The following is a 16739-nucleotide window of genomic DNA, read 5'->3' on the forward strand; positions in this document are numbered from 1 at the left end:
GCCAAACTGCTGCCGATTATCAGAGATTTGTTCGAAGGGGATGCCCAACAATGCATCTTCCAGCAGAATGGAGCGCCTTTTCATACGGCTAAGACTTCCACGGAATGGTTGAGAAACCATGATGTTACTGTTCTGCCTTGGCCCGGAAATAGTCTCGATCTAAATCCAATAGAAAATTTATGGTCAAGGCTGAAAGTCTTAGTATCACGCCGAAACCCAAGCAACAAGAGAGAACTGATAGAAGCCATTATTCAAAACTGGTTTAGAGTTATTACACCAAAAGATTTGGCTCGTCTCGTCAACTCCATGCCTCGCAGAATTGAGTCGGTCCTAAAAAACAAAGGTTATCCTACCAAATACTAATTTTGTTGATAATAATCATTGTACCATTTTTTTTAAATATATCTACTAATAGCTAACGGCTGTTGTTTTATTTATTTTTAAATTTTTAGAGGATGTTCCCCGTTAAAATAGATGTTAAATATTAAGTAGAAGCATAAAACGATGTAATAAAATTATAGATAAACTTATAAATGGCATAAGTCTTGTGAAAAAGAGGAATGCTGATAACAAAACTAAAATTTTTGAAGTTTCCAGAATTTTGGCCACTAGTGTATACTGACGCGTATGCTTAGACTATCCTGGATGGATCACGTCACAAATGGCGAAGTTTTGAGAATAATGGGAAAAACATAAAACTGGTAACATTAAGATGAGAAAGACCGCGTAGCTAGTACATATATTTTGCCACCTGATATGTGTCATCATCATCTGGCTTTACAAACCTGTGTAAGTCTTAGTCTCCCAAGAATTTCTCTTCAATCGTTCCTATCCATCTCCTTCCACCGCCAAGCACGTATTCTCACATTTTCATTGATTTTATCAAGGAACCTTGTCCTGAATCTTTCTCTTTGCTACTAATGCTTTTGCCAATACCAAATACTTTTCTTTCGAAACATCCTAACATGATTTCTTTACTTTTTGTCCAGGTCTCTGAACCATATGTTAGGACTGGGCGTATTATTTTTTTTTATAGTTTTAACTATATTTTTTTGATACAATTGGGGATTTAAAAAGGAGATTGAGCCCAAAATATCACCAGATGACCGTGCAAATTCTGCGGTGTATCTCTGTAGTAGTGTCAGTGTTGACTAACGTTTCCAGGTAAGGATCATCCACTGGTCCTATCCAAGAATCATCGTTATCATCACTATCTCCCAAATTAAAAACTGGTTCACTTTCATCCGAAGAACTCTCAATATCCACAACACGTGTAACTGTCTGTTTCATTGTCGAAGAAACCAACTTGTTTTTTTTTTTTCAAAAACCATTTTGAGGTACGAGAGCTTTATCGTGTGCTGTACCAACCAACTCAGCGATATTGTATATTGTGATGCTTCATCACAATATACACATATCACAACGTCAAAATATGGACACCTGCTTCTTGAGCCTTCATGATTACTTCGACTGTGACGTGGCTCTCGTGGTTATCAAATATTAGGAGCGACGGATTTTCTTTGGAACTGCTGCTGTATTTGATAAAATGTTCTAGTAACAAAATTAAAAAAATAAATAAATCAAGCAAGATACTACTTCACGGGATCCTCGTAAAGGTTCCGACTGATTCCAAACAAATATATAGGCCTCATCTCTCCCCATGTTGTGAATCCCAAAGCAAAAAGCCACAGCTGTTGTTTGTAATATACTATTCCAGTCCTCAATATGGGGGTAGGTATTGTTTTCATTAAGTCAAAGGTTATTACAGTGACGTCAGTTGATGATTTTGCCAGTGTCGTATCATCTTTTAATCCCTGTCTGGCACTGTCCGCTTTCCTCTGGTGTAATTCTTGTTCACGTTGCAATTCTTATTTTAGCTATTAATTTTCAGCACATTTTTGTTATTAAAGAGAAACCATTTTTTTCAAGAGTCACTAATGTGTGCGTGGAAACGTACATTAAAACATTCATTGAAAATTTTACTAATAATGAAAGATGAGACAGGTTCATGTGTATTATCTTTATAAAGAGAATAAATACATTCGTCCAAGGCTCAGATCTGGAGAAATAAATTTCCTATCCTCACTTTGGTGTCTCGTATAATGAGATTCATATACTGGAAACCGGCTAATGAATTCTTTTACCCCTGAGATCTTAGTATCGGGTGTTTTGTTTACAAAACTTTGTCGACCTCTTTGATCAATAGTTGGAACATGCTGAATACTTTTATGTTTCAGCACTCTAGTAACACGTCCATAGGAAACTTGAAATGTTCTTAGAAAGAATTGTTTATACACCTGAATTTCAATGCCATCATTACCCAATAAAGGGTAAATGTCTGTTTTTTGCCTTCTCGATTCGACTCTCTCTATGTAATTTCTGCATTTGTCTGTCACTGTAATTAGTGAGAACAGTAATGAATTCTGAGTGTCAAAATTTGACAGTACGTAAAAGCTTCAAGTTTGTTTCAGTTCACTGTTTATTTCAAACGATGATTGTGATTTGTGACATTTATTACTTTTTCCAGGGCCTTGAACAGTACACAGGAGAGCACGGAGTCTTAAAGAAATGTGTGCACCCCAAAACTAATACAGCGAATTTACTCCCTATGTTATTGAGAAACAAGTTTTATCTAATAGAAAATCAAAAAACCTACACACTTTTTATCAAATTTATTTTGTTATATACCTTTTTCTGAGGTTTTATGTTTTATTATTGAAGTTATACTTCTATACGCACGGTCGGCGTTGGAAATTTGCATGAGAGTGAATCTGTGAAACCATTACATATGTAAGATAATGAGTAAGAGAGAGACAGAAGACATATTTTCTCTCTCTTCCTCTCTCGAGAATAAAAATGTTCCTTTTGTATATATATTTAATATTATATATAATATTATATATAATATAATATGTATTAATATTATTATTTATGTGATATGTTTTATATTATTTAAAATTAAACGTTTATAATTATTTTAGGCTTTTGTATTTCAAAATAATCACTGTTTTACCGAGAACTGTCAATTTTGAAATCCGTTAGTGTCATGTCTAATTGGCAAATCCTTTTCGTGTTTGGTTCATACGCTGGTGGCTGTGAGTTTGAATCCCAATTATGAATTTCCTTTTTTATTTTTGAAATATTTAAAAACCTCACGTTAATCTTATTAAATATATGTAATATACGCAAAAAACATAAATTTTAAAATAAAATGAAAATTTACAACATATCCGAGTTGTTGGTTTTTTATTTTTATCTTCGTAAAGTAAGTTATGTATATTGGCAGTTTTAAATACTTATGAATATTACATTTTAATTTATATTGTATTATTATATTGAATTATGTTACAGTGTATTTATTGTATTGTAATTTTTATATTAATAACAAAATAAACAATGAATTTTACTGCAGAGTATGCGTAAAATTTTTTTTTGCATTCAACTCCTTCTATACATATATAAAAATAAAAATATATATTTTCATTAAAATATTGATACAATCCTTTATTTACTATACTCCTATTACAGGTCAAATGTTTATATACAGCAAACGATGCACCATATACCTATATAACTAATTCTTTTTCTCTTTCTCTTACCTATAGCATTACATATGTAATGATTGTGCAGATTGACTCCTATATAAATTTTAACGGCGAACGCGTGTATAGAAGTATAACTTCTACAGGCAGTCCCACTGGACTGCCACACCCGTTTTTTTTATTTGTTTTTAAATTACGAGTTTCATGAATGCATAATAGTTATACAAAATTATTAATCTATAACAGGCACATATACAATAAGTTCAATGTTTTCTTAAGTTATTAAACAATATTAAAATACTTGTAAACAAATAATATAATAACTTGAAATTTGGTAATACCATATCATATACACGCATATCGTGCATTGTATGATTATGCTGTACCAATTCTTTAACATTTTTATATTCAATAATAACGCAAAACACCTCTAGCAATCAAAGAAAAACTTTTTTTGTATCTTTTCTTAACGAAAATTTTTGTTTCTATTGTTTTTTCTACTTCTAATTAATGTACACAAATAACAAGAGCATAAATTCTCAGCGCTATTTAATCTAGTATTTCGAAAAATAAATTTCGAATAATCCGGTAAAACCAAATTACTTTCGTCATTTTTATTACGATAGAGTTTGCAATAACACGAATTACAAATGTTAGTAGTTGGCGCAGTCTCATTAACTTTAAAAACTAACTATCGACTCTATTTTATATTTCAATTTTCCTATGATAAGAATTAGCGATTCATTTGAGCGGAGACAAAGAAAACAAACTCTTGTTTTTTATTTTCTTTATGTGTTGCTGACGTATAAAATTTTTTAACACCTTTATATATACAATAACCGAAATATTACACCTCATAAATGGTATTCTTCTATATAATTGGTGAATATTTTGCGGAAGAAAAATTTTACTTATGTGAGCACATTAAAAAAAAAATAAGGCTGAAATACCTCCATCTTTTCTACCCAACAGAAACAGGCGTGAAGGGTCAAGAATTTATGGAATACTTGGGAGTTCAAGAAGAACAAGAGGACAATCAGACGGATGTTCTTATTTCAGAAAAACGTAAGATTTGCAATTTATGCCCTAGTAGAAAGCTCAGGATGACAAAATACCTGTGCTTGCGTTGCAAAAAGCCTGTTTGTTTGAGATGTACAATGTACATCCCGCAGCACTATGCACTATGTAAAAATTGCATATAAAAATGGTAAAATTTGACTGATGCTGGAAACAAACATTTTTGATCGATTTTTATTTTAAATAGTTTTTTGTTTAGTTTGTAGTTTGAACATTTATCCAAGCAGTACATTTTTTATATTTTTTTATCTACTTTACGGATTTATCTAATATTTGTACGGATTTCAGTTTTATTTAATATTTTTTTTCTTAACCCAAATTTAATAAGTTCATTTTTATATAAATGTATGAGGGTATGATTGTAACATGTATTTTTAATAAAAAAAATATTTTTGTGTGCTTTTTTGCTTTCTTGGAAACAGTAGTCCTTTAGACTACGCCGGACCAGTTACGTTACTGCTACAGTACCGGACCAGTTAAGTATTTATATGAAATTATTTTAAAACGAGAATTAATATAAAAATTTAAGCAGGTGATTCAATGTTGTTATTAATCGGATGACATTTAAGACTTCTATTAAATTTTAACAATCTTTAGGAATCGAATCTTTATAGTTTTAGTTTTTTGTTAGTTATTTCTCATGCATTTTTAATTTCAAGCTGCTTAGAGTAAATATATAATGACTAGAAACGAATTGATCAAAAGTAGTGAATTAATGTCAAGAACAGCTATTCTATGACGCTACCCATAACGACTCAATCTTGTGGCGCTAGTTCCGTGACGCCAGCCTCAGCATGTTACTGTAGAGAAAAGAAAGTAATATAACGCCAGTATAGAAGCTCCGCTCCAAAAACTAATTTGATAAAAAAATCGGAAAAACATTTTAATTTTGGATATCTCAAAAACTGTAGGTTTTTTGATTTTCTATTCGATGAAACTTGTTTCTAAATGACATTGGGGGTCAATTGGCTGTTTTATGGTATCGTGACCACAAACAGGGTGATTTGTTTCTGGCTAGTTGTTTACTTTGTTCTTTATGTTGAGTTAAGTTTTCTCTTTGTGGTGTTAAATGTCTGATACTTTATATGCTAATGTATCGGGTTTTCTGTATGTCTGTATAGCTTAATTTCTTTTCTAGTCGTGTTTTTTTTTCCAAAAAGTGAATTATACGATATATTTAATAAAAAAATATTGTTTTATAAAGTATATATTGGTTATAAAACACAGTAAATAATTAAGACCATACTTGCATATTTTACATCGTAATAGCCTAACATGATAGAAAACTCAATAAAAACAAATCAAATAAACGCTTCTGGATATCTTACTATTTGTAGAATAAATATGAACTGTAATAATTTATCGCACGCCATGACCTTGAACAAGTCTTATGCTAACATCTACTGGCGAACTGCGTTCTTGAGAAACGTCCATTTCAATTTCATCTTCCTCTTCTTCATCCTGTGTTTCAGATTCGTCATCATCATCATTGTCGTCTTCGTCATCCTCTTCTTCATCTTCCTCAATAGTCTATAAAATAAAAATGATATAAAAAAGAAAACTATATACGGTTGCGAGAAAGGCATGTATTTTCTTTAAATCTAATGAATTTGAAGAAGGTAATAGAGTGGCATAATCTATTTGTTAAATGTGATATAATTTATTAGTCTACTTACAGGATATCACATTCTAATTCTATTTTTTTTTCTAATATACGTTGTGTTCAGAGATAATGTGCCTGAACTAAATTGTTAATGAGGATAATTGCTTTTGGTGCAAATGGTGTTTGGGCAATATTGATATCCAAAACAAAATTTATTGGGGCGGATACATTTTTAATCAATTTCAACGGTAATGGATGGCTCAGACCTAAACCGGGTTAAGTGAATCCAATTTTTGAAAAAATTGAACGGTAGGTATAACTCCTAACATTGAACAAAATCTCTTCTTCTTCTTCTTACGATGCCTATCCGTTCCGGATGTTGGCGATCAACATGGCTATCCTAACTTTGCTTGCTGCTATTCTGAATAGTCCGGTTGTCGATGTATTAAACCACTTTCTCAGGTTTTGAAGCCAAGATATTCTTCTTCTCCCTGGTCCTCTCTTTCCAAATACCTTGCCCTGAAGAATGAGTTGCAACAAGCCGTATCTCTGTTCATTCCTCATAACATGGCCAAGATATTCTAGTTTGCGCTCTTTGATGGTGTTAATAATCTCGCATTCCTTGCCTATTCTTCGTAGGACCTCAACATTAGTCACACGGTCCACCCATGAAATTCTTAAAATACGTCTGTAACACCACATCTTGAATGCCTCGAGTTTTCTTAAAGAAGCTTCGGAAAGTGTCCAGGCCTCTACTCCGTATAATAACGTAGAAAATACATATGATCTAATGAGAGAGATTTTGGTAGCTAGTGGTAAATCGTGACGTCTGAAAAGAGACTTCATCATTATGAACGCCGATCTCGCTTTTCCTATGCGTTGTTTTATTTCATTGGAGTGATCCCATTGGCTGTTAATGTTGGTACCAAGGTATGTGTAGCTGTCCACTCTGTCAATTGGATGTTGGTTAACCAAAAGCTGTGTATTTAATATTTCGCGCTTACTGACTACCATGTACTTTGTTTTCTTCGTATTAAGATCAAGTCCGTGTTCTCTACTTATATCTGATATACGCGACATTATTCTTTGCAAAACCGTCCAGACTATCTGCAAAAACTACTGCGTCGTCGGCATATCTAATGTTGTTTAGACGTATTCCGTTGACTAATACGCCTTCTTGTAGTTCGCCTAGCGCTTGCTCGAAGATATATTCAGAGTATATATTAAATAACACCGGGAACAGAATGCATCCTTGCCTCACTCCTCTATCTATGGAGACTACCTCTGTCAATTGGTCATTCACTTTAATATTGGCTGTTTGGTTGTAATTGAACAAAATAAAATAGTGAAATGTGATACTTTTCAACAATGAATGACAGACTGTATATTTAATAAAATTGAATATTCTATATAAAAGCCTAAAATGGCGTGCTACCCGAATATGTAGACCTGAATATTTGGAAGAAGAATAATAACACATAGATAAAACGTGCAGACAAAATGGATATGCAGCAAGTGAAATAAAACGATCTATAATAGCTAGATCGATTTCACTTGTAAAAAGAATCAATCATAATATCCACCAACAACGAGAATCAGGAGGCACAGTTGTTATGATACCCTAAGATAATCCAAAGAATATTGCCCACCTCAATAATTTACCACATTTCCTGTAATTGTGGTTCACTATACACTGAACAACAAAACCTATTCTAAATATGTAGCATGTATAAAATTCCTTATACCTATCGAATATTTAAGGTATAAATTTTTTTTGGTACACCCCTAAGCTATGTATAAAATTTCGTTGAGTTTCTGTTTATATTGTGACATAGCGTCTGGACACATCGAAAAAAATTTTCACTGCGAAGTAAAATAATTCCTATTATGCGTTTTAAAATTCTGCGAATTTTCAACCCAAGCCATGTTAAGGTTGAATCTCCCGTGTCTTTGAAAGGAATTCCGATTGGCTAGTCCCTTTGACTGATACGAGGCGATTTGAAGAACGGCGTTTCCAACAACTTTAAAAGATACCCACATGGTTCCATTGCGCTTGAGTTTTTAAGAAGCCAAGTTTCAAAGGTTGCGTCCCAGTGCCCAGCTTCCATCCTCATTTTGTTTGTCCCAGGTCATTCCAGACTATTTTCGCAGTGCATTTGTTTGTGTTGAAGTGAATTTGAGTCCAGTTCCAACCACAGAACTTTTAAAATAAAAAAAAAATAACATTTAGTGAAATTCAGGAAAGAAGAGCCTTTCTTTCATCCAGCAGGAAGATTCTTGTAAGCGGCGTCCATTTCAAATAGCTTAAGAACCTTCTTGTGTTATGTTTATCCAGGGGACCCATGTAAGTACCCCTTTTTGATTCATTTTTGCAGTTACCCCATTTCAGTCAACTTGTTTCATTCACTATCTACGACCCAGCTCTCCAAAAAAAAAACCCCTGAGTAGCCGTTCGCAAGCGTTCCGGTTTGTTTTGCTTACTCTATCTCCACCCCAGTGATTTCTGTTCCCAATTATCAACCCCCTATAATGATCCCAATGTGGTAGGCAAAATAATTGTTACAAATATCCGCTTGACTGAACACATCACATGATACAACCACCAGATTTTATTTGAAAAAACAAGGGTGCTACAAACTAATAGACATGTACATTCAGAGAAGTCAAAATCCCGAAGCGAGCAATCAAAAAATATCCATCAACTTCAATCTTTAAGAAGAATGTCTAAACAAGATAAGTATAGCTCCGATTCCACCTATCTACAGAGAAAATACCTTAGTGAACTTCGTACTAATTTGGCAGATAGGGTTTCAAAAGGTGAAGAAAATCTTACCATTAGGTACATTCGTGGCGTACCAAAAATAGTAATCCAGAAAAAAAAACTGAATTCCAGGGGTACCTCCCACACTGTGTCTAATGAACTAACAGTATATTATCAGAATGTTAGAGGAATTAGAACTAAGCTTGGTGCTCTTGAAGAAAGTGCTGCTACAACTGACTATGATGTGCTTATATTTACTGAGTCGTGGTTGTGTGATGGTATCAGTAGTGACGAATTGGGACTTTTAGATTTTAATATATATCGAAAGGACCTCTCTCCATTAACTAGTGTTAAAGTAATTGGAGGGGGTGTCCTTATTGCAGTTAAAAAATGTTACTCATCGAGGTCTATTCTATTACCACATGTTCACTTGGAGGAACTGTTTGTCGAAGTTTGCACTCTGAATCAATGCTATATACTTGGTACAGTTTATCTTCCGCCTAATTCAGCCTTAATATGCTATGAGAATTATTGTATTAGTATAGAATCTGTCTGTAATTTTCCTGAACACAAGTTCATTCTAACAGGAGACTACAATCTGCCAAACAGCGAATGGTACCATGATAAAAGAGGTGTCTTTAGTAATAATAGTAACACTGCTACTGATACTTTAGTTGATACTTTTGCATTTCATAACCTATTTCAGCTCAATCAAATCACAAATTGCAACGGAGTTTTACTTGACCTAGTTTTTGCAAATGATAATGAAAATGTAACAGTTGAAATTACTAACGATTATTTATTGCCTTGTGATCGTTATCATCCTGCGTTATCAATTTCTTTAGCTATAAAAGATAATATGCCCGAGCTTCAATATAATAGTTTTGCCTTCAATTTTAGGAGAGGAGACTATGTTGCTCTTAATATGTATCTTGCTAGTATCTCCTGGGAGAACGTTTTAGGTATTTGCAGAGATATTAACGAAGCCACGGAACTGTTCTACTCCATATTGCAGTTTGGTGTCAATTGTTTAATACCAAGTACAAGATTAAAAAATCCCAAATTTCCTCGTCGGATGACTAATGACCTAAAATCATTAATATTTAGGAAAAAAATTGCTCATAAGATATATAAACAAACAAATTCTTGGGACGATTATCTACTTTTCTCTTCCTTGAGAACCAAATGCAAAGAACTAAGCAGGTCATGTCATGAAATTTATATAAGTCAAACTGAATCTAGAATTAGTTCAAACGTAAAGCACTTTTGGAATTTTGTTAACAGCAAACGCAAAAATAATGGTCTACCAAACACAATGTTTTTTGGAAACACAATGCTTAATAATGGTGCGGATATCGTTAATAGCTTTGCGCAATGCTTTCAAAATATTTACAGAGCAAATGATGATGATTTAATACAGCCCATCTTAGAGTATGAGAAAACAGTGAGTCTAAATTCTTGTAATGTATCTATTGAAATCATATTTGAAAAATTAGCCAATTTAGACATTTATAAGGGCTCTTGGCCAGATGGAATTCCACCCATACTATTAAAAAAATGTAGATGTACTTTAACCCATCCCTTATATTTTCTGTTTACTCATTCACTTGATTCAGGTATTTGTCCAAGTTTGTGGAAATCTAGTTTTATTGTTCCTATTCATAAATCAGGTGACAGGAGTAACATAGCTAACTACAGACCAATAAGCATTCTTTCTTCTATTCCTAAAATACTAGAGAGTATAATATGTGACTCTATTAAAACACCTTTATGCAATGTACTAATTGAAGAGCAACATGGTTTTCTTTCAGGTAGATCAACTTCGACAAATCTTTTACTTTTCACACAATACATATCTGATGCTTTGGAAAGGAGACTACAGGTGGATGCTATTTATACAGATTTCTCCAAAGCATTTGACACTGTGAATCATAAATTGTTGTGTAACAAGCTTAAAACTATTGGATTTACAGGCAATCTGTATAACTGGTTATGTAGTTACCTAACTAGCAGAATACAACTTGTTAAAATTAAACACTTTCAATCTAGTGAGATCTCCGTAAGATCTGGTGTTCCACAAGGAAGCCACTTAGGGCCTTTCCTTTTTAATATATTTGTTAATGACATTAAATCTCAAATTAACTCTAAATTTTTGCTATTTGCAGATGATTTAAAAATCTATAGAATTATCGAAGATGTCTCAGATTGTGAAAAACTCCAAATTGATATTAACAAAATTACGGCATGGTGCAATTGGAACCAAATGAGCATTAATGTTGGAAAATGTCACTTTATTAGTTTCTGTAGAAGAATTAACAACCTCTCTTATAATTACAAATTAGCTGAAGGACCACTGAAGGCTGTCTCAACTGTAAGAGATCTAGGTGTTCAATTAGATTCCAAACTAAATTTTTGCGCTCATTTTGATTATGTGAATAACCAGGCATTTAAAATGTTAGGCTTCATTATTAGAACCTCTAGATGTTTGTATAACATTAATTCCATCAGACTGATTTACATTTCCCTAGTTAGATCTGTTCTTGAGTATTGCTCAGTCGTTTGGTCACCCACTTATGAAGTACATATAGCCAAGCTTGAAAAAGTCCAAAATAAATTCATTAGGTACTTAAGTTTTAAATTACACAAACCTTTAAGCGACCATTCCTACTCAGAAATTAGAAATACATTAAACCTTCCTAGGCTATCTTTCAGACGGATGTATGCTGATGTTTTGTTTCTTCATAAACTACTGAATTCAAAAATTAATTGCAATGATCTACTGTCTCTAATTGACTTTAATGTTCCCTCTAGAGTTACTAGAACATCTCATAATTTTGCAATTAAATTTCATCGCTCTAACTTTGGTAGGCATTCTCCACTGAGTAGAATCATTCTAAATGGAAATAGAATAGACTTTGATTTGTTGCTGTGCGCTTCGGAAAATGTCTGTAGAAGGTGTTTTAAAAAAAAATTTTTGTAATTTTATGTGATTTATATTTGCTATGTGCTTTATATAATTTTATTATTTGTTTTTTTTTCTATATAGCTGCATCGCCAATTCTTTTCATACACATTTACTATATCTTTATAATTATTGTATCACTAGATAATACTTGTAATACTTTGTGTATATATTAAATTGGGTGGTATCCCGTTAATAAATAAATAGATATCAGTGCTGTAAAATGCAAAAGCCAGTAGCCTGCGGTGACATTTTCGGAAGGAAAAGCGATTCAATAAAAATATAAAAAATATTTTCTTACCGAGAGTCGATTTCAAAATATATACTTAATCCTTAACTTATAAGGACTAAAAACAAAAAATATAAAAAATTTCCTGAAAAAACGATGGTGTCTTTAAACTTAAAAAAAGAAGAGTTCTATTTAAAACCGTTTTTATATCCCGAGGCACTTTTCACAACACACAACTTGACAAGAGTATGACATTTATACTTGAGGTCTATTCTCCTATCAGCCAATGCAAATTTGTCTATAACATCGTCGTTAAATTTTTTTATTTTCCGATAATTGTTTAATGCACTCTTTTTCAATGGATAATAGGGCTAACTTGAAAAGTCTGTCTTCGCTTGTTGAATTTCTTGTAAAACTTTGAATGCGTTTTAATACTGAAAAGAGTCGTTCAACTGATGCACTTGTGGCTGTGATCGTTAGTACTAATTCACACAACTTGACCACTTCATACAGGGACTTATTTAAACCAGTAGTGTAAAAGTCAACAGATTCCTGCATATTTCCTTATCACTAGCGTCAGTTGTTTCATAAACGACGCTTAACTGAGATTGCAAAGTTGGGATATCAAAAAAATTTCCATAATTTAATTGCTTTTAAATGCCTTGAAAAAAGTCTATTAATGAATCACGGGATTGCAATACTGTTTGCACTAAATGTCCATTGTAGTTCCATCTTGTCTAAGCAACTTTTGGAAACCTTTTCTGAACAAGCATATGCAAAGCATGTATTCTTTTTGATTATTTTGAAAAATAGGAGGCTAAGCCACTTAGTGTCGAAAAGAAAACTTTAACATCTTTATGCCTTGAGATAAAACCAAATTAAGTCTGTGTGCTAAACAGGGAACGAAAATTGCATGTTTAAATTTTTTCTTTACTTTAGCTTGAAGACTTGCTAACTGACCAGCTATTACTGCAGCACCATCATAGCTCTGAGCGACAAACTTGGAATCATATTTTAACTTCGAAATAGTATCATAAACAACTTTAAACATAGCATCTGCAGTTTGATTGCTAGTTATGTTACAAAATTCTAAGAATCGCTCTTGAGGAATGCCATCAACCATATATCACACACATCAATGGATAACTGGCAAAAATTAGTTACATGTTGTTTCATCAAGTGCAATTGAATTGAATTGAGCTTTTTCAATCTCATTTTTAATGTGATCCATTACAATATCAGCAATGAATTTAATTAAATATTTATGGATTCTGTTTGAGGTACATACCTAGGGAAACTGTTGAATTAATATTTTATGATTTTTTAGGGTCTCATCATATTTTTTTACAAAATTTACAAGGTCTATTGATTGGCTGATTCACTTGTTTCATTGTGACCTCTGAAACTTAATTCATGCTCCCCCAAGAAACAAGTCACATCAATTCATTGATTTAACACATCCCTATTTTTTTACCCTTTCATTATGAAGTCTGTGGCTTATTTTCAAATGATTGTCCAAATTATGTTCAATGCAATATGTTCCGAATGTTTTTTCTTTAATTGTAGCACTTAAATGGTCCTTACTATTTCCATGGCGTTTTAGAATTTGAAAATTATTTAAATCTGTAATGTCGACTGATAGGTCAGGTAGATATGCATCATCCTAATATGCTGACACCCGAACTTCAAAGTGTAAAACCATCACGCCAAAGGGGTGCCTGGCCCATGGAGAAAAAAGGACCTCAAGTGATGCCCAAAGGAGACAAACTGGAGGGGACTATAGCCTTAACGGAGTATGGGCGCACTGCCTCACTGGAGTATTCCAACTGGTGGGAAGAAAAATGGAAAAATACTTTAAAAAAGGAGGTAGGTATAAGGGTAGGAGAGCCTGTGGAGGATATAGGCAATGAGAGGTTAGCAGCAGTAGTGGAAGGGAAACATTTGAAAAAGAAGAGAGATACAGATCCATTACAATGTGGAAAAGTGAATGGGACAAGTCCAGGAAGATGTAAAGAGCAAGGTAGAAAATAACAGGACAAAAGGTGACCCAACCTGAAACTGGTTACTCAGGTGCAAGTATGAAGGTAAGAGAGAGTACAGGAGAAAGCGAGATGCGGCAAATGTTAAGCATGAAGATTAAGAAGTTCTTATGACATAAGTATGTGTTCAGTCAACTTTGAGAAAAACCGTATTAAACATTATTTTAAGATATCTGACATTCATGCACCAACAAGATGAGGATACAGGTTTCAAAATCCAGATATCTATAAATGCCTTAAGTTAACTAATAAAAATAGTGCATACCAAATAAATTTTCATTGAATGGAACATTAAAAACACTAAATATAATAAAATTGCATTAAAAACCACCACCATAGCAAAAACAAATAGCAGAGAGTATCGCAGTAGAGATGTGAGATGAGAACCAACATTTAACCATGATTTTTTTGGAAGCTGTTTGTTGTTATAACTGGTCTTGCTGTACCAACTGGCTTTAGTCAACTTTACATTACATGATTTATCATGTGATTCGTCATATGATTTTGTCATAAGCATTGCCATGCTCATCACAGGAGAATAGGATGGTACCTATTCTGCATGATAAAACCATATGATTCTCTGTAATATATCTTCCTGTAATACCGGTAACACCAACCTATTTAAATATTGCGCCATATTCTTATGTCAATTCAGTGACATTCATCCCCAGAGACAACATCTTTTATTTATTTATGATACTGAGCCTATTGTCTTATCTATGCTATTGTGTCATATTTTTCATTTATTATTTATTTAGTTTATTTTATTTTCAGTTTAGTGTTTTATAGTCTTCTTAGTCATAGTTTTAGTTTAGTTTCTTTATTAATTATTTTTAATTTAGTATAATATAATATACTTAATACAAACACTAAATTTGATATACCCCATCCACTATCTCTTAGTAAGAGCCACCTGCGAGCCCAAAGGCATCTGATCTTTTTCTCTTACTATTAGCTGTACACAGTTGTTCCAGCATATTATTATTAAAAGGTGGGAAGCCAATGCAAGCAAAGATTTATTTTCCATTATAATAGTTTGTACCTAGTTATAAATCTAATAGTTGTTACCTATACTGTGTCTAATATCTTAATGACCATAAACAAAAAGAAAAATCAACTTAACCTCATTGTCACCCATATCATAAGTAATAACTTATCATTCAGTGTAAACATGATTTTTAAAACATTATAGAAACAAGGAATCATAATTCATCACCAATCTCATATATTGTCATATGATAAATCATGTAGTGTAAAGATCCCATTATTGTACATCTTCCATTTGTATAACCTTCTGGCTTAGGTTTTAGTGTTAATGACTACTAACATAGGTGGGACTGAGAGCTTGCTTTAAATACCCTCTGAAGTATGGTGTCAGCTCTGTTCAAAAACAAATTTAAAAAAATTCTGGTATCTGTGCTGGGATTGAACCCAGAACATCAGATATAATATGATTAGAAAAACATGATAACAACTTCACGAAAGAGAAATGACATTACAAATTTGATTTTACTTTGGGAAATAACTTGTACGAGAAACAAACTAATATTAATAACAAAATAAAGAAAACCAATAAAACAATGGTATTGAATGAATTTGACGCAAACAAATTGTCAGATGTCCAACATCTGCAAAACTGTTTAATAGGATGAACATGCAATTATAATAGTTTTTATAACTGCTTTTAATCTGATAATAATTAGCTGTGCCCAAAAATACACATTTCATAACTAATATTCAATGTGCACATACAATAAAATGGTAAAATTTATGAAAATAAAGCCAAAGGATACAGAATGTGCTGTATATAATATAAATATATGATGAGAAAACAAATATAATTAAATCTAAAACATCTTTACGCTTTACATGTCTACATGTCAGATATTTTAAAATAAAGATATTGGATGTCTATTCTCATAAAGGACCATCCAATTTTAAAATAAGTATGCCTATAAACATGTGGAAGGAGTGTATGTCTTTTTATATAATCTGAAATACATGCCAAGTTACTTTACTACAGGACATTCTCATACACTTTGGGGTACATACATTATATTTCATTACCTCCGAAGCTGTTTTTCCAATAGGAGTTAAATCGGCATTTTTATGCTTTATGGACATCAGCTAAAAAAGTTAATTATTTATAAGTGTGTATTATTTTTTTGCACTATAATTACCCAATGTTCATGATCTTTTTCTAATTGAGTAACTTCATCTTCATCATCACAAGGTTGATCTACATCAAACCAAGATGCATGCATCAAGCGAGGTTTTAAACTTGGAAATAATGGTATATTACTCATTGTATTTAATTTAGATTATTTTCCACCCTTAAAATTTTTGCCTGATGCCTGTAATCAAAATAAAAACAAAGATACTTGCAAGTTGCAAGAAGTAAGAAATACGGTTACACTCAAAACGTTAGAGTTAAAGTTTAAAGGTATAGACACAGTAAAAGCATAAAAGTATAAATAACAACCAGAGATATGTATTACATATCTCTGATAACAACACAGATTATTA

The 16739-nt window shown here is 32.5% G+C and overlaps 1 protein-coding gene across 2 annotated transcripts; it reads right to left on the reverse strand.

Moving 5' to 3' along the window:
- Positions 1–5810: 5810 nt before the first annotated feature.
- Positions 5811–16701, reverse strand: LOC140439970 (anaphase-promoting complex subunit 15B). 2 transcript variants are annotated; one of them, XM_072530182.1, is made up of 3 exons: positions 16394–16701; positions 16266–16340; positions 5811–6149 (listed from the first exon to the last, which is right to left on the reverse strand). In XM_072530182.1, the coding sequence occupies exons 1-3, from the start codon at positions 16517–16519 to the stop codon at positions 5979–5981; spliced, it is 372 nt and encodes a 123-aa protein (XP_072386283.1). In that variant the 5' UTR covers positions 16520–16701; the 3' UTR covers positions 5811–5978. The 2 variants fall into 2 exon arrangements, with proteins under 2 accessions (XP_072386283.1, XP_072386284.1); XM_072530183.1 differs by having other exon boundaries at positions 16281–16340; positions 16394–16676.
- Positions 16702–16739: the final 38 nt, after the last annotated feature.

This window comes from Diabrotica undecimpunctata, chromosome 4, assembly GCF_040954645.1.
Source record: "Diabrotica undecimpunctata isolate CICGRU chromosome 4, icDiaUnde3, whole genome shotgun sequence".
Taxonomy (NCBI): Eukaryota; Metazoa; Arthropoda; class Insecta; order Coleoptera; family Chrysomelidae; genus Diabrotica; species Diabrotica undecimpunctata.